Source organism: Sabethes cyaneus, chromosome 3, assembly GCF_943734655.1.
Source record: "Sabethes cyaneus chromosome 3, idSabCyanKW18_F2, whole genome shotgun sequence".
Lineage (NCBI taxonomy): Eukaryota > Metazoa > Arthropoda > Insecta > Diptera > Culicidae > Sabethes > Sabethes cyaneus.
In genome coordinates this window covers 181,672,705-181,690,405 of record NC_071355.1, presented here as the reverse complement: position 1 = coordinate 181,690,405, position 17,701 = coordinate 181,672,705, and the positions used below count along the sequence as shown (strand labels likewise).

Genomic DNA, 17,701 nt, shown 5'->3' with positions numbered 1-17,701 from the left:
TGCTAGCAGTAATGCTATACGGTTTCCTGATTCGACAAGTTAGCTATCTACAGCAACGCAGAGATTCTATACAAATTTAAATAACTTCATAATTCACAGGTAACGATGAATGACGATGAATGCATTGACTCCGTTGCACTGGTGAGTATTTTTGGGCTGTTTTATAACTAATAACTTGAAATTGTCACATTATTACAAGTATTACCAATAATATACATTAATGGTAGGCGGACGTGTTAAACAAAAAAAGTAAAAAGTATAATTGCAATTAGTCATTCTGTTCATAAGAATGTATTCACTGATAAACAGAAAGAATACGCTGAATGCATTTTCATGTACAGAATTACCCATTGCGAGTTGTAGCTGATTGAATCTGGATTATTTTCCCTAATGTCAATGTATACGACGGAACGAAACAGCAACATTGCACAGTTGAGTGGAAAGTGCGCTGTATTATTTCGATCAAAAAAATGTGCTTTTAAAATCCAAAATTACTTTCGAGCGTTGTCCGGCGTCCACCAGTTCAACCTGTTTTCCCGCTACTGTGAAGGATTATCAGTGTTCACTATCCTAGACTTAGTCTTTGCTACATCATTGACTGTAAAGCCTGAGATTCCTACCCACTGTACTCCGTCCTGGGTTACTCGTCACCAATCCAGCGCGCGTCGCGACACACCCAAGTCGGCTTCAACCTGGTCGAGCCATCTAGCACGTTGCGCCCCTCTATTCCTGGCGCCGGTGGAGTTCTTGAAGAGAACGAATTTCATTGCACAGTCGTCCGATATCCTTGCGACGTGGCCGGTTCAACTTTCGCCAGGTGTACGAAAAGAATCTCTCCAAATAGTGCCTACAACTTGTGGTTCATACGCATACGCCACTCTCCGCTGTCCGTTTGTACTCCGCCAAAAATAGTCGGCAACACCTTTCGTTCAAATACGGCAAGCGCACGTATGTCTTCCGTAATCAAAGTTACTGTCTCAAGTCCGTAGAGAACTACCGGTCTGATTAGCGTTTTATGTATCGTCAGCTTTGTGCGGCGGCGTATGCTCCTTGATCGAAGCATCTTGTGGAAGGAAAAGTAGACACGACTTCCAGCTTGTATATGTCGCTGAATCTCCTTACTCATATTATAAAGCATTGCATGCAGATGTCAGTGCGTTTTTTTCTTCCCAGGTTTGACAGTGTTGTGGGGTATGTTTTGATTACTTATTCGCAAGACCCAGAAGCAAAAAACTGCAAAAAGGACAAAAATATATGTTGTACAGAACTGTTATTATTTTCTGCTTCGGCAATGTCGGGTATTTCCGGTTTCCGCGAACAAGTGGTACAAATTACAAGTAATAAACCCACTAGCAATAAAATTAGGTTACAAAGGGAATCAAAACAAAACACACAAAAACGTCAAACCAGAGTTAAGGTTAGGCACCGTGCAAAGGTTTATTGTCGGCAGTGACCAGAGATCCCAAATATACGAACTCATCAATCACTGCCAGTTCATCACCGTCAGTAGTCACTGTCCGTGGGATATATTCTATTTTCGACGCAATAACTTCCAATCCAATTCTCCTAGTTCCGTTTTAAGTCTGGCGTAAATTACCACCGCTGTCCCAAAGTTTTTAGTAATGATTTCGAGGTCATCTGCGAAGGCTAGGAGTTGGCTGCTCTTGCTGAAGATCGTTCTTCTCGTTTCGATGCCCGATCACCGGATCAAACCCTCAATAGCTATGTTGAATAACATACAGGATAGTCCATCTGCTTGCCGCAACCTTCTGCGCGATTCGAAAGGACTCGGGAGTGTCCCCAAAACGCGCACGTAGCACATCACTCGCTCCAGGGTAGCTTTGATCACCCGCGTAAGTTTGTGCGAAAAACCGTACTAGTGCATTATCTGCCATAGATATTCGCGCTCGACTGTATCCTCTATGCCCTGAAATCCCTGAAAATATGATCCGTAGTAGCATGGGCCACATAAAGCCGGCTGTTTACCGCCCTACGAATTCTCTTACTATTGGGGATAGCAAAGCCTCGGGAATAAACGTGCTTAAGAACTTGACCTTTGTTTATCGACAGACTTCACAGCCGGTTAATCGAGTACAGGACAATAACGGTGCAAGTATACAACGATTTTACTGACTCTAGCAGCATCGCCCAGCCGAGCAGGATATAACCGATTTTTGGTAGACGATAAGCGTGTGATAAACCCGAACAATTTATCAAAAATCAGATTTATTATTAATTGAACAACTACTATATTACGATGAGCGCACGTCCCCTTGAGTTATTCGAGGAATTGCTTTATAAGTGTTATGGTTTGCATCGTATGCGCGATTACTGAATGAGGCACTGCCTTCTTCCGAGGAGTTAGGTGCTTCAAACCTCGAAGGCGGTTGGGGCAGAATACGCTCGGCCATCGGAGAGGCCGCACTAGGTATTGGCCTTCGGAGTACACAAAATGATTGGTTTAAAGGGAAATGCCAACAAGCGGTGGAGGGGAAAAACTGCTTGAAAAATTTATCTAAGTATTGCCACTAGAGAGAACCTGGCCAAATACCGACGAGCTAGGAACCAGTTGACCACGATTTATGAGAAGGTGAACCAAACTCGGAAGGGCTACACATCGAAACCTGACATGTGTAGGGACGAGGGAGGGAATCTGATCACAAACGAGCGCGAGGTGGTCGACAGATGGAAGCAGTTCTTCGGTGAACACCTCAATGGCGAAGTCGCAGCAGGAGGCGGAACGGAAATTAACCTAGGAGCGCCCATGGAAGATAGTAATGTCCTAGCACCTGATCTCCAATAAGTCAAACAAGAAATCGGGCTGCTGAAGACCAATAAAGCCGCTGGGAAGGACAGCCTACCGGCAGAGCTTTATAAACATGGCGGAGAAACGCTAGCAAAGGCTCTACACTGGGTTATTTCGAGGATTTGGGGAAGAGGAAAAGCTACCGGAGGAATGGATGGAAGGAGTGGTTTATCCCATCTAAAAAAAGGGTGATCGGCTAGACTGCTGCAACTATCGCGGTATTACGCTGGTAAACGCCGCCTACAAGGTATTCTCCCAGATCTTGTAACGTCGGTTGTCATCGATAGCACAAGGTTTCGTAGGGAATTATCAGGCGGGTTTCATGGGGGTTCGCGCACCAAATTTACGAACTACGGACCAAATTTTTACTATCCGACAGAACTTGCAGAAATTTCGGGAGTACAACGTGCCCACGCATCACATCTTATTTCAAAGCAGCATACGATACAGTCGATCGAGACAAGCTATGGCAGATAATGCACGAACACGGTTTCCCGGACAAACTGACGCGACTAATCAAAGCTACATTGGATCGAGTGATGTGTTTCGTACGCATCTCTGGGACACTCTCGAGTCCCTTCGAGACACGGCGTGGGTTGAGACAAGGTGACGGTTTATCCTGCATGTTGTTCAACATCGCTCTTGAGGGTGTGATCCGACGAGCGGGCATCGAAACGAGAGGCACGATTTTCACTAAGGGTAACCAAATTCTAGGCTTTGCAGATGACTTCGATATCATAGTCAGGAACTTTGCGACGGTGGAGGCAATCTGCGCCAGACTGAAAGCGGAGTCTAGGAGAATTGGGCTAAACATAAATGCGTCGAAGACCAAATACAAGAAAGGGAGAGGCTCAAAGGAAACAAACGCGCGTCTCCTACGCACGGTAACCGTTGACGGCGACGAACTAGAAGTGATAGAGGAGTTCGTGTATTTGGGATCGCTGGTGACCGCGGACATCAACACAAGTATGGAGATTAGCGGCCATCCAAGCGGGAAATCGGGCCTACTTTGCCCTTCATAAAACGCTACGATCAGGAAGCATATGTATGGCCCAAGACCGAGTTGAATAGAGACGAGTGCTTGAAATAGCACGAGTCACCCCGGCTCTATGCTGAAGAAAAAGAAGAAGAAGGTTTGTATCTTACATGCGCGTGAAGCCTGCTGGATATAGAAACCACCCAGCATCGTAGGCTTAAAATAGCCGCACCAACCTTATCGTTTATGGCAACTATAACTTGAATTCAGCATTTAGGTGAATTTTATTAATACTAAATTCACTCAGATATTCAGTAAATCTCCGACCAATTGGAATGAAAAACCTGTCTCGAAAAATAGAGTTTCACCGTAACTTGCGGATATTGTGCATGCTACCACTACCTAGGACTTTAAAAATCCAATTTTTTTATCATTTAGTCTAGGGAAATCAAAGCTTGCTGTGACATCCCGAACCCCATAGAAATGGATCATATCCAGGAATGCGTCGAAAAGTACGAACATCTGAGAGAGGATGCGGCCAGCATGGTTTCGGTATATTGTGGTATACTCATATAAAACTGATTACACTAAATTAATGTGATGCCGCATATTTTCAGTGCATCTACGAGTGCCACGCGATGGAATTAGGGGTAATGTCCGAATCCGGTTTCAACAAGAGTAAATTATTGCATCTGGTCAATGGAATTGCGGCAAGTGAGGTTAAAGCAGTAGTATTGGATGCCATCGATCAATGCGCAGAACGAACCCAGGAGCAAGTTAGCTCGCAGGATCAGAGCCAATTCCAGTGTAGTCCGTTTGCCTTGCTACTGAACGAATGCATCGTACGGGAGGTCTATGCAAAATGCCCGGATGAACATTGGGCTGACAGTGAGTACCAGTGATAGCGATCTGTATTTATTTTCATGTATTAATCAAAGCATTAATTCGATTAACTCGAACTGAGCTTTACGACGCTTCAAAATTGAGTCCATTAAATCATCACTTCATTACGGTTTGCTTAATTTTCCATCTGTCACACAACCGTTTTCAAATAATGCGCGTTAAAGTTAGAACCATTTCGCAAACCATTTTTTCCTCCACCAGCCTGTGCCTTCGTACAAATGGTTTACATTACATATTCTTTTTAGCTGAAATTTGTTCAAAGATACGGACGGAAGATGTGAAGATATGTGAATAATGTCGTTGCTGGATTCCATCCAATTCCATTATAGTGAAATGTCAAGTAATAAAGTTAGTAAATGTTTCTAAAAGATAAAATAAAGTAAATATTTTGCCTAGTAAATACCTATATGGATCTAAGTATTTTTTTCAGCAGCTTTGTTTCACCATTTATTATTTACAAATAGCCCGATCATCCTCGGGATAAACTACTTTTTTGTCTACCAGCTATTTTTACAGCCTGAATTCGTTAATTGAGTCGCGACTGCACTCTAACTATCGAATCGTGATTCGCTAATTAGGACAACTGGCAGTGGATAGAAATTTCGCAATGATAGAATTTTGACATTCAAGTGCTGCAATTTTTGATGCTGACATTTAGTTGGAGCATAGTCCAACTAACGAACACCCAACTAATGAACCACTCAATTAACAAATCCTCAGTTAGCGAATCAGTGCTGTAGATCTGTTCTCGTTCAATGAATTCTCATGGTACAAGTAATAAGGCCTATTTTCCCGTTCTTTTGTCTCTTAGCCAAATGCTCATCTGCTTTCTTTCCGGAATTTTTATTAAGAAAGAGAAAACAGGCCAATGCGCGCGAAACATTTGCTTAAAGGGCGTCCCACATCAAATTGCATTACGGAAGAAACGCTGTTGAAAATTACCAAATTGGCTGATCCTTTTCAAACTTTCAGACAATAAAATATAACCCATTAGTAAAGTTTTGGCATATTTATTTCATTCAACTTCAATACCATAACCGTATGCTCGCACCTTACGCTTAACTCCACTCAAAAAGTTTTGTACAACATCTGACTGCAGCTTTTTCTGTACGGAAACCCACTTTTTCTTCATGTCTTCCTCAGATTTGACCTCATTTGAATGCTTTCGTAGTGCCCGCTTCATAATAGGCCAGTATTTTTCATTAGGCCTTAGTTCCGGTGCGTTGGGGGTGTCCTTGGGTACGAAAGTAACCCCGATGGCTTAGTACCATTCCACGACATCCTTTGAATACGAAGCTAGATCCGGCCAAAAGATCGTAGGGTCCTCGTGTTGCTTTAACAGAGGAAGCAGACGCTTCGGTAGACACTCCTTAATGTAGATCTGTTCGTTTATAGTCCCGGTAGTCACGAACGGCGCACTCTGTTTACCTCATGAGCAGATCGCTTGCTAAATAATGTATTTCTTGGCAAACATTGAAAGTTTCTGCATCCTTACTTCCTATAAAACATCAAACTTCTGCTGGGCGGTGGAGTACAGTAGCCCCGGAAGCTGCCGGTAGTCCGCCTTGACGTTAGTCTCATCATACATGATGAGAGAGTTGAGAATTTTCCAGGTGCTTGCGCAAAATAAATTCGTGGCGTGCTTTTCGGATGACGTCATTTTGTCCAATTTGCGCAAAACTGACCGCGATAAAAATACAGTGTAAACAATGCAGTCTAAACAACTTCTACCCAAATTTTCAACAGAAAATACCAATAAGTAATTCTCTACAGCGTTTCTTCCGTGATGCAATTTAATGTGGGACACCCTTTAGACTCCTATTAGTTTCTATTACATACTAACACTTCCCTTGTGTCTGCTATTTCAGACTTCTGTTTAGAATATTTTCACTTACTTAAGTGGCTTCCCGTGCTAAGACTCGTTTGTGGGCCACCGCTCTTCAATTCCTCGGACACCAAGTACTATCCGCCAGTACAGTACTAAGTACAAGTACGCCAGATCTTGCTCCACCTGGTCTAACCATCTTGCTCGCTGCGCTCCTGGTCGTCTTTTTCCTACCGGAGTTGAGGGTAGTTGTCCGGCATTCTTGCAACATGCCCTGCCCATCGGAGTCGTCCAGCTTTAGCTACCTTTTGGATACTGGGTTCGCCATTGTGCTGCTCGAGTTCATGGTCCATCATCCGCCTCCATATTCCGGTCTTCTGTACGTCGTCTTAGCACTAATCTTTCAAAAAATCCGAGCACTCGCAGGTCCTCCTCGAGTTTAAAATATTCTTAATATGCATAAATATATTTCAAAAACTTTGAAAAAAGAGTTTTTCTATCTGCAGTGGTCCAGAATGACAATTCATGTAGAAATTTGATTTTTTGCCGTTGCCGTAACTATTTTCAGATTCAGATTATCAAAAATCTGAAATAGAAGACAAAATTGACAAGAATTGAAATGAAAATATAGCAATTGAAAATATATCATTATATTTCAATTGTTACGATTATTTTTACGATTGCAAAGGAAAAAATATGTTAGCTTACTACATTAGAGAGGTGTGCTACAGATAAGAATAAAATGGTTTTTAAACACTTTTTGCAAAGTTCTTTTATTAAAAAATGGTACAAAATTATGGCAAAAGTTTATAGAATTATAAAAATCAGCTCACTGACTATTTATTTATTTGTACATCAACAGGCCTTGTGACCCAAATGATAATTTATCCTAAAAACTACGCGCTATGGAAAAAAAGCGATCTTTCAGCACGTTACGGCTGACGTCAAATTCGAAGCTGGAGTAAAAGCAGTTAAAGTGGCGTTGGAGACCGGTAATCGTGCTGAAGCTGCTGTAGTTAGTCCGTCGATTCGGCACGTGTAAAAAGTGGCTATTGCGCAATGTACGACTACGGCCGTGAATATCAAGGTTTTGCAATATATACGGGCAATCCACCCGTGAGGTAAATAAATCGGAGACAATTGTTGCTCTATTTACATCCCGACGAACATGAATGGGCGTCTAGGTCGATGAGCCTACATCGTTGTTCGTAGCTTGGCAGCTGAAAAGGGTTATTCCACGGAAGTCTCCGAAGAGCAAAACGAATGAATCTCCGCTGCACTGACTCGATTCGGCTAACTCCATTTTGATAGTATGGGCTCCAAACTGGAGCACAGTATTCAAGATTGGAGCGGACTAATGCACAATAAAGAACTTTCAAGCAGTAAAGATCGTTGAAATTCTTGCCGATGCGCATAATGAAGCCAAGGTTTCTGCAGGCTTTGTCCACGATGAACGCGATGTGCTGTTTGAATGTAAGTTTAGAGTCGAGCAGTATCCCCAGATCGTTGACACAGTTTTCACGACGTAATGGCGTATTTGATAGCTTGTAGTCAAAAGCGAACGGGCTCAGCTTTCAGGAAAATGTGATGACTTCACACTTGTTGGGGTTAAGCAGCATGCGGTTGTCGACACACCATTTGTCAAAGGTCGATAGTTCCTCCTGAAGGACAGCGGCGTCGGATAGATTTTCGACTTTTGAGTATAACTTGAGGTCGTCAGCAAACAAGAGTCGCGGACCTTTAAGCAGGTAGTTGACGTCATTGAAGTAGATAAGGAATATTAAAGGACCAAGATGGCTGCCTTGTGGTATTCCAGAATGAGTAGTGAACGATCCAGAGAGACTGACCTCAATGTTCACCTTTAAGTGGCGATCCGATAAGTATGACCGGAACCAATGCAGCAACGGACCACCTATGTCAAGTTTATCCAGTTTAGCAATAGCGATTTGGTGGTTCAATTTGTCGAAAGCTGCGGAAAGATCAGTGTAAATGACATCTGGGGTGACATTGCGCATCTCGTTTCGAATGATCTTGGTTCGTTTCGACCACGTTAAACAAATGGGCGTCTCGAACCAAAATCACTCGAAACGATAATCGCAATGTCACCCCTGTTTGCGACCGAGCATCGAAACTATTTATCACGTAGGATGTGCGAGTCAAGAGATTGGTAATCGTGGAGCGCTTGGGCATGAATCCATGTTGGTTATCAGAGATGTACGGTTTGAAAAATGCAAATACTGGTTCAAACAGGGTTCATCTTTCCGTTGCTCGTTGACATATTTCCAAAGAGATTTAGGGTTACGCTTCAATCTTCGCTCGACATTTCTCAGGTAGTTTCGAAAGCAGGAACGACGAACGGTTGCGGAGGGGTAGGGTCCTGTACCTCGTAAATTTCTTTAGAGCCGCTTTCCTTTCGGATTTGAGACGTCGCAACATAGTGTTTAGCCAGGGTATCTGGTACTGAACGGGAGCAGTTCTTTTGGGAACGTGACGATCGATAACGTAGTTCAAGATATTGGAGAAGGTTGTGGCAGCAGTGTTTATATCGTCATTATCTAAAACTGTACTCCAGTTGATGCTGCTTAAAACATTTAGAATATCCCCAAAATCAGCATGGGCGTAGTCGTAGCAGACGGCCGGAGGGTCAGCGTACAGGTACCCGTTGCCACGTTCACGCCACATAATGCTTGGTAGATTGAAATCGCCCAGAATAATAATGTCATCCGACGCAGATGCCATCGATGCTATTTGGTTTGGACTATTACTAGTTACACTTTATTTTGTCTTTAGAACACTTTTAGAAAACAATTTACGATGAATCTAGTCTAAGCATTTGTCATAGAGGATCAGAATCAAACTAATGTCCGACTAGCGAACTCTTATCATCCCTCCACTTGAAGTGAGTTACTTTTACTATCCTAACAATAAAAAAGTTGCACTGCTCTTGTCACAGACACATAGATGAGTATAACTCATGCAAACAAACACACGTAATTATCACACATTACAATTGTTTTAAGGCAGCACTGGTCTGTAGTGAGTTCACAGTTTGTTTTATCCGTTTAATGTCCCGCGCGTAAGTCCGACAGCACCCGCCAATGAAACGTGCTCCAAGCTCAACCCACTGGGGCACGTAGTGTTCCAGCGGAACGCAGTCCTCTTTGCCTTGCCAGCTGTGAAACGCAAAAAATACCCTCAGTTCAACTTGAGACTTTTCACATCATAAAGATCCTTACCCGGATTCCACGCTGTACACTTCGCCGGAATTGGGATACACGATCAAAGGGATACGATCGCTGGTGGGTCGCTTTTCGTTGATTGATTTAAACAGTGGGGTTACGAACTGCGGATGAACGCAGTTAACTCCCACGGCAACCAGATTGTCGTTCATCGATTCTTTGGCTTTGTTCCAGATATAGGTGGCTGCCTCGGCAAAGTTTTCCCCGCGTGCGGTACGGACACTGTCTTTACACTGGAATGCAATCCAAAACTTTACGTTTGGATATTCTTCGCTCATTAAATCCAGCATAGCTTCCGCTTCCATCTGCGAACAACGCGAAAAAATATAAGCGGGAACCACAGCTTACACTTCAAACTCACCTTGCACGGGATAGTCTCAATCCCCAATACATCAACTCCTGCTTCTAAGCATGCGTCAATTCGATTCCGATGCCACTTTTGCAGCGTGTCTACAGAAACGTAATCGGCATACTCGCCAGTGTACTCTGAACCGTCATGCAAATGAGCCCCGTAGGGTCCAATCGAGGCCACCACCAGTGGGATGCGTCGAACGTCATTCTCCGCCAAATACTTAGTTCTGGCCATCTGAGCAAGTTTAACAGTGGATTTGATTAGCTGAAGACTTCCCTCTTCACTGAGATCCAAATACTCCATGTAGCCTTCGATACTGGCTTGATAGGTGTTAGTCATAATACACTCGGCCCCGGCTTCCAGAAAATCCAAGTGAGTCTTAAATACTGCGTTTGGGTTCGTAGCGTTGAAACGGGCACTCCAAAGCGGATCACCGTCCACATGCTTTCCAACGTGAACGGATAGTTGAGTGGCAAATCCACCATCGAGAATCGTTACTTTTTCCATTGTCTGTTTTCCTCCAGCAACTTTGTCAAGACCCTTACCGACTGACGATTGAACACTAACTGCACGTAAGGACGAAACAGTTAGCAATTTAATAAAAAAAACCTTAATTCTTATCAGCTAGAACAGCTCGGGTCTACGATTAGACTTTAAGTCGGCGAATAACTATTGACTATATAATACCATACATCTACAGTCGTGCTCGTCTAGGAATCAGCTGTGTCTGAATGTCGTAGGTACAACCAACGGACAGTTGTTTGTGCACGACTTTCAAGTAGTGTGCTGTCGGTGCTAACCGTCCGGCTGGAGGTACTGCATCGCAATCGGAAGCTTATCAGCAATCCCAACGAAGCAACGGGCACACCCGTGAGGACAGGCGTAGTTGTATAATACATTATATGTCAAGGTAATCGACAGGCATGTTGTTGTAAATTTAAATTTTGCGCTATAAATTAGTAGCTACCTACACTGGACCATTCGCCTATTGATTGAAATAGTTGAACCTTGGCAGGAAAGCTTTCGGTTTCTCTCTATTTGGTGTATCATAATGATCGTGGAAATAAACAATACAAGGTTACGATGAGACGATTAGCATGTTTTGAGAAATCATAATGAAACTTGATATAAAATTGGACATAAAATTGAATTTAACTTTGTGCCAATTTAGACGTGGAGCTTGACCTCAAACTAAAAGGTAAATTAGATTTTGAATTGAACTCAAATTAGGTCTAAAATTTGGACTTTTGATTCAATTCGAAATCCAACATAAGATAGAACTTGAGCCAAGTCATAATGAGATTTAAAATTGGATTTGATCTTGCACTTGAAATTAATTTTAAAATCACAGCTAAAGCGCAATTAGACACAAAAATTTACTTAAAATTTATTCGAAATTTGACTTAATTTTGACTTAATTTGACTATTTGACTTAAATTGGATTAGGGTTTATTTCTAATTCCCGTCGTAGTAAGTAAAGCCATTCTAATTTTCATCATTTGTTGGATGGATTTAATGAATACTCCAAAAGTTCTTGTGCTGATTTGACTAAAACACACTTACTTTCCGATCCGTGAACGTTGAAATCACTGAAAAGCGATTATTAAAGCATATTATTGAAATTACGCAACTGACTTTATTGCTTAAATTCGTCGTACCGTTTTAATATCCGTCCATCAAAATTTTTCATCTTCCGAAATAAAAACACAACGATATTTACGAAGCTAACACGCATGTATTTGTGTAGGACGGCATGACAAATGTTATTATGCATAATTTCTGCAGGTCAGGCAAGTTTTCCTGGCTGTAGAATAACGACAATGCCTTGCGTGAGTTATTTTCATTTATGAATGACGGAAATTAAAACGATTAGTCGACATTTTCTTCTTCGTCGCACGAAAAACGTAGGAAATTTGGCTGGTAGGACTTCTTTGATAGAAAGCATTTAAATAGATCTCAGCTCACTTTGATTGATCACGTATGATAGACAACAAACTAAAATATTAGGGAATAACTAGTTTTGCGTTGTGTGTCATAAAAATGCTGATATTTTTAATAATTTGTGTTGGATAGGACGGGAATAGACAATTACGACGAAGCAGCAACATACCCTATCTGAAAGTAATTGTCACAAAGATTTCTGCAATCTTATACCTGATTTACGGGTGACGCCTGAAATGTGTATGCGGCTATAGAGAATAATCATCGTATATTACATCCTACCCGAAATATTCCTAACCAGTTACAGCCAGATTTTAGCACGGGAATAGGCCACGTTCCACTGACATGGCAAAGAATAAAAAAGAGATATTCTATCAACGTTTTCGTTCGACCCTGATAGCCTCGCGACCTGTGACCACACCACAACCAGTTGGCTTATTAGAATGCTGTCCGGGACGGAAAAATCCACATTCATTCTGATGCCAACGAACAGAGCGCAAATCATAATTGCACCCGTACAAGGACAACGAACCTAAACTGTAGTGTGCCATAATTTTGCCACTGATTAATCGCGGTCTTGGTAGGTAGTTAGGTAGCTTATTATCCGGATTATGAGCCGAGCAGCACTATGCATAGGTTTAAATAAACACACAAATTGTGTTTTTACTGGTCATCTGTGACCATAACTGATCATGATCAGTGTATAATGCTTTAAAATTAAAGCTATTCTGGTTAAGCAGTCATAGGTACGAACTATAAATACCCGGTCGACAAAAATCCAATATAAAAAATTATTGAATTTCGGCAAAATATATTACGGAATTGCATGAAAAAGTAGTCAAGCCATTCTGTCTTTTAATACTTTCAAATCCTTACCACTTTGCTACCGCTGATTAGGTTGAGGTTGAGGATAAGGTTCAGGTTTCGTATTCTACTAAGACGCTCCAAAAACTGTCATCGTTAGGTTGATAAACTAACGGTCTAACAGTTCACGTTCAACAAATCCTGCCCCGCGTGCGCCAGGTAGTGTTTCCTCTCTCGAGAAATATGTCCAGAAAATAACATTTAAACTGCTGTTGCAAGGGATAACAATCGACAATGTAAGCGCTGTGTAGAGTAAAACAAAACATTACTGGTTGATTGAAGCGGATACATTACTCTATTATTCAAAACAAACAACAAGCTTATCATCTCAGCGGAGTCAGACGTAATACTTACATCAAAACAAATAAACGAACTATCATCAGACGGGCAGATATGGACACTATCAACTATAAGGTACTTATTGGATCATCTTCGTTATCACTGTACTAAGTATGTGTATTACTTATTAAGGCGAGCTCTGTTTAGTGAAGAGCTTGTTCGACTCACACTATTCACTACAGTGCTTCGAATAGTAAGCGAGCGAATGAACCATGGTATTAAATAATAATAACCAATAAACAAAGAAAATAAACACAGCCGCCCTGTAGTGAGTATTCACAAACACTTAGTACAGCACAAGCACTGCGCTGTTGGTTGTCTACGGTACACTTAATTTCTGTTTTACGTGGTTTAATGTATAGTTTAAAAAGTGGAAAGCTGCATCAGAGACCCAATCGCCTATTGACGTAGGATCACACAGAGCTGTTATTTATAAAAATACTATTACTACGTTCCTGCGGTGCAGTTTATGATACGAAAACTAAATGATTACATAACGGAAAGTGGATACGTTTTATACACTTATAACTCAGCCATTTTCTAAAAGATCTTAGAGATCAATTGACCCGTTGCATTGGTTATATGAGAGTCTTAGTACAGGTCTGACTCGATTATCCGGGTGAAAAAAAATTTTGTAAATAGGTTTTTTGAAGTGTATTTACGTTCAAAACTTGTTTAACGTTATAAAAAAAATTTTACCCGGATAATCGAGTCCGACTGTAATAAGTTTTCCCTTTATAAATATTTACATCAATCGTTAAAAAAATCTTTGCATTGAAAAAAATACAGAAAATAATAGATATTTTGGGTTATTAACAACAACTTCCGCTTTTTCAAAATTGATTTAGAATAAATCTGTCGATTTAACATTTAACTAATTCTCACTTGATGAGATATTTATTTATAGTTAACAGGTTTGCTGAATTTGTTTTATAAAACACATTTGTATTGCAAATTTTACGAAACGGATCGAGTTTAAAAAATGTCTAGTAAATATAAAACAAAACTCGAATTGAATAACTGAAAACTGACTTCTAAATTAAGCTTGGAACACAAACATAAATGAACACTTTTAATTAATTTCGGAGAAACCTTTAGAACTTGATGAGTTAATTTCAATGAAAAGACAATTAATCCTATAACTTCATCAACCATTATTTGGTGGTTCTTGAAGAAGCTTATTGGTGGATGATTTATAAAACTTTTGCAACATTCACTTAGAATTAGCAAGTACACAGCTAACAGCTACCAAGCACACGATTAGAGGTGATAAGCTTGTCCAAGTCTTCTGGATACAGCAGATTTCCAGAGGTTTGACGCTCAGAAGAGGTAATCGTAAGCCGATTATTGTAGTGAGTCAGAGTAGAAGTCTCGGCAGGAATTCGTTTGAAGAATTACCAGTGTAACGTGTAAGAGTGGATCTGGATGGTAAATGGTTGAATAATGCGCTCCAGAACCACCACGAGGTTCCATAGCCTCTTATTCAGCAACTCCTATCTCTACCTCCTCGTGGTACCATCCGGGATACGTTCCTTAGTGGAAATCGGACAACCGGTGGAAACTAGTGTCGTATGCGGGCAGAAAAGGGGGCACTTTAAACTGAGGAACCCACTGAGGGTAATAAGACGCAGTTAGCGCCCGACAATCAGTGGGAAACAGTGAAAAAAAAAGAAGGCCAGGAAGAAAGACGAGGATCGAACTCCACCGAAATTGGTCAGAAAAAAGAGGAGCAAAGGCGATGCCCTTATCCTCAAAACCGAGGGGCTGAAATATGCAGAAGTTTTTAACGCCATAAGAGGGGACGAGCAGCTGAAGGGTCTTGGCGCGAATGTGCGGAGTATCCGCCGCTCCCGCACCGGTGACATGATCCTTGAGCTCAAAAAGGATGCCACTGCGAAGGGTTCTGCCTTCAAAGTGCTGGCAGAAAAGATCCTTGGTTATGGCATACAGATCCGCGCAATAATGCCTGACTCTCCAGCTTAAAAACCTGGACGAGATCACTGAAGCGGTCGAACTGACACGAGCTCTCAAGGAGCAATGTAACGTGGTGGTGACTACCGAAGCAGTTCGTCTGCGTAAGGGACCGGCGGGAACCCAGGTAGCTACAATAAGACTTCCACTGGTAGACGGAAATACAGCCCTGAAGGCCATGCTGAAGGTGGGATGGTCTGTATGCCCGCTGAGCATGTTCCAGCAGCCGGAGGTTTGCTTCCGGTGCTTTGAGCGAGGGCCCAAGTTCTGGAGCTGTAAGGGTCCTGACAGAAGCCACCTGTGTAGAAGATGGGGCGGTGCGGGCCATATAGCGAGAGACTGTTCTGCGCCGCCCAAGTGCCTGATATGTACAGGCCAACGGGACGCTAAGCACACAACAGGAGTCCCATAGTGCCCGGCAGGCGCGCCGGCGACTAAAACACGGGCGTAGTGCAGGTAACGCAACTAAACTTGAACCACTGCCACGCGGCCCAGCAGGTGTTATACCAAGCAGTTAAAGAGTCGTTGACGGACATTATCTCGAACCCATACCGCATCCCTGCCGAAAACGGTAACTGGGTCTCGAATAGGTCTGGGATGGCGGCTATATGGACGACAAGCAGGTTCCCGGTTCAAGAGGTTGTGTCAACTGCAGACGAGGGATTTGCGGTTGCCAAAGTGAGTGGAGTGTACTACTGCAGCTGTTATGCTCCGCCGAGTTGGTCGATCGAGCAGTTTACGCGGATGGTAGACCGAGTATCAGTTGTGCTGATTGGTCTAAGGCCGGTGGTTGTGGCGGGCGACTTTAACGCTTCGGCGGTCGAGTGGGGAAGTCATCGCACGAACCATAGGGGTCGGATTCTGCTTGAGGCTCTGGCAAAGCTCAACGTAGACCTGGCCAACATCGGCACCACAAGTACCTTCAGTAGGAATGGTACAGAGTCTATCATCGACGTGACATTCGGCAGTCCTGGTCTGATAAGAGACTGGAGGGTAGACAATGGCTACACTCACAGTGACCATCAGGCGGTCTGTTATGGTGTTGGTCAGATAACGAGGCGGCAGGCGGCGAGTAGAGCCAACACTCCAACCACCCGTAGATGCAAGACATCATACCACCAGGAAACCGGTGACCTACCATACCTAGGTCGGTTTTTCCTAGGCATGGTGGCGTCGCACGCTCGCGACAGTACCTCAACCAAATGATCAGCGTTCAGGTCGGACATATCGCGATCACCGCACTCTCTTCAAATCGCTTCCACAAATACTTCGGGATCGAAGTATGAGGTCTTCCATCTTGGGGAGACTCCCATCGTACATCTAGCGAAAGTTAGCAGGCTACAGTAGGCCAGACACGTCGTAAGGATGCCGGACGACAGTGCGACGAAAATAGTCCTCTTCAACAACCCTACCGGCACCAGGAACAGGGGGGCCCAACGTGCACGATGGCTCGACCAGGTCGAAAGCGATTTGCGACTTCTGAGGTGACGAGGAAATTGGCGACGAGTGACCCAAGACCGAGTTGAATGGAGACGAGTGCTTGAAACAGCACGAGCCACCCCGGCTCTAAATGATGAAGAAGAAGAATCCAATATACTACCCTAGTCAATGTTCTGTTTCTTGTGTATAGAGCTTTTTATGGCAGAAGGTTGGGGGGGGGGGGGGGGGGAGGGGGGCTGGTACCGGTCTTCTGCTGCCGGTACATCAATTTAATCTAGGATGTATTAGCTTCTTCATGCCGTCATGCAGATATGGGTGTTAATTCCGGCATCTTTTTAATAAAAATGAGAGTATTCCCTCAGGACTACGGAATACAGAATTTATAAGGTAAAAGTTGATAGTTCGTTTGCGCCAGAGTTTACGAATCAAAGAAACTTGGTAAATTTTGAATGTATTGTTAAGAGTTCGATTTTGAAGGAAAATTCGGATAAATTAAAACGACCGCTGCACTGGTGTGTTTAGGTGTAATACATGCAATTTTATTCCATGTGATTAAAGATGATCTTGGTACAATAACAACCTTAATTATGTTCCTTTTTGGCCTCAAATATTGGGTTTCAGAATTTTCGTTAAACCTAAGCGAAATTGAAAACATGTATATATGTATATCGAACCAACTGCAACTGACTTGCGTCAATGTTAAGAGAATAAAAGTAAGATGATTACAAAAAGATCGGAGGATTTTTCTATATTTGATAATCTAAGCACAGGTAATAATTCATTTCTGAAAATTGTGAGTGCTGTTGTAGAAAGATGAGTATAATAGTTGTAAACGTTTCACCAGCGAGTAATAGTTTGATCGTTGTGTGATCTAAGCGTTTTACATAGATTTGATAGACAAAGTGTGTATGAATTTGTTTCTTCCATTTTCAAGATATGATTGTTTGTGATTAGTTTGATTATAGGATTGGTAGATTGATAGATCGAAATAAATATAAACATTTCAGCGAATATATTCTCTTCGTTTGATTTGGAGACGATATTT

The 17,701-nt window shown here is 42.4% G+C and overlaps 2 protein-coding genes across 4 annotated transcripts; one reads left to right on the top strand and one right to left on the bottom strand.

The window, feature by feature from the left end:
- Nucleotides 1-105: 105 nt before the first annotated feature.
- On the top strand, nt 106-6,669 carry LOC128740474 (uncharacterized). The gene is made up of 4 exons (XM_053836014.1): nt 106-141; nt 4,221-4,334; nt 4,400-4,670; nt 6,554-6,669. Exons 1-4 carry the CDS (start codon nt 106-108, stop codon nt 6,667-6,669), a joined length of 537 nt encoding a protein of 178 aa, XP_053691989.1.
- Nucleotides 6,670-7,388: 719 nt separating this feature from the next.
- On the bottom strand, nt 7,389-13,441 carry LOC128741294 (uncharacterized). 3 transcript variants are annotated; one of them, XM_053837006.1, is made up of 5 exons: nt 13,261-13,441; nt 12,919-13,149; nt 10,111-10,667; nt 9,747-10,054; nt 7,390-9,683 (listed from the first exon to the last, which is right to left on the bottom strand). In XM_053837006.1, exons 3-5 carry the CDS (start codon nt 10,606-10,608, stop codon nt 9,515-9,517), a joined length of 975 nt encoding a protein of 324 aa, XP_053692981.1. In that variant the 5' UTR covers nt 10,609-10,667; nt 12,919-13,149; nt 13,261-13,441; the 3' UTR covers nt 7,390-9,514. The 3 variants fall into 3 exon arrangements, with proteins under 3 accessions (XP_053692980.1, XP_053692981.1, XP_053692982.1); XM_053837005.1 differs by lacking the exons at nt 12,919-13,149; nt 13,261-13,441 and adding an exon at nt 11,073-11,096 and having other exon boundaries at nt 7,389-9,683; XM_053837007.1 differs by lacking the exon at nt 12,919-13,149.
- Between the last annotated feature and the right edge of the window lie 4,260 nt (nt 13,442-17,701).

Bases quoted from the DNA above. Each gene is read 5' to 3' on its own strand.
- LOC128740474 (XM_053836014.1), top strand. From the start codon at position 106: ATGAATGACGATGAATGCATTGACTCCGTTGCACTG. The intron at 142-4,220 runs GTGAGTATTTTT...TTTATCATTTAG, and splicing joins GCATTGACTCCGTTGCACTG to TCTAGGGAAATCAAAGCTTG. The intron at 4,671-6,553 runs GTGAGTACCAGT...CTGCTATTTCAG, and splicing joins GGATGAACATTGGGCTGACA to ACTTCTGTTTAGAATATTTT.
- LOC128741294 (XM_053837005.1), bottom strand. The intron at 10,055-10,110 runs GTGAGTTTGAAG...CGTTGTTCGCAG, and splicing joins TTGAGACTATCCCGTGCAAG to ATGGAAGCGGAAGCTATGCT. The intron at 9,684-9,746 runs GTAAGGATCTTT...TGCGTTTCACAG, and splicing joins GTGTACAGCGTGGAATCCGG to CTGGCAAGGCAAAGAGGACT.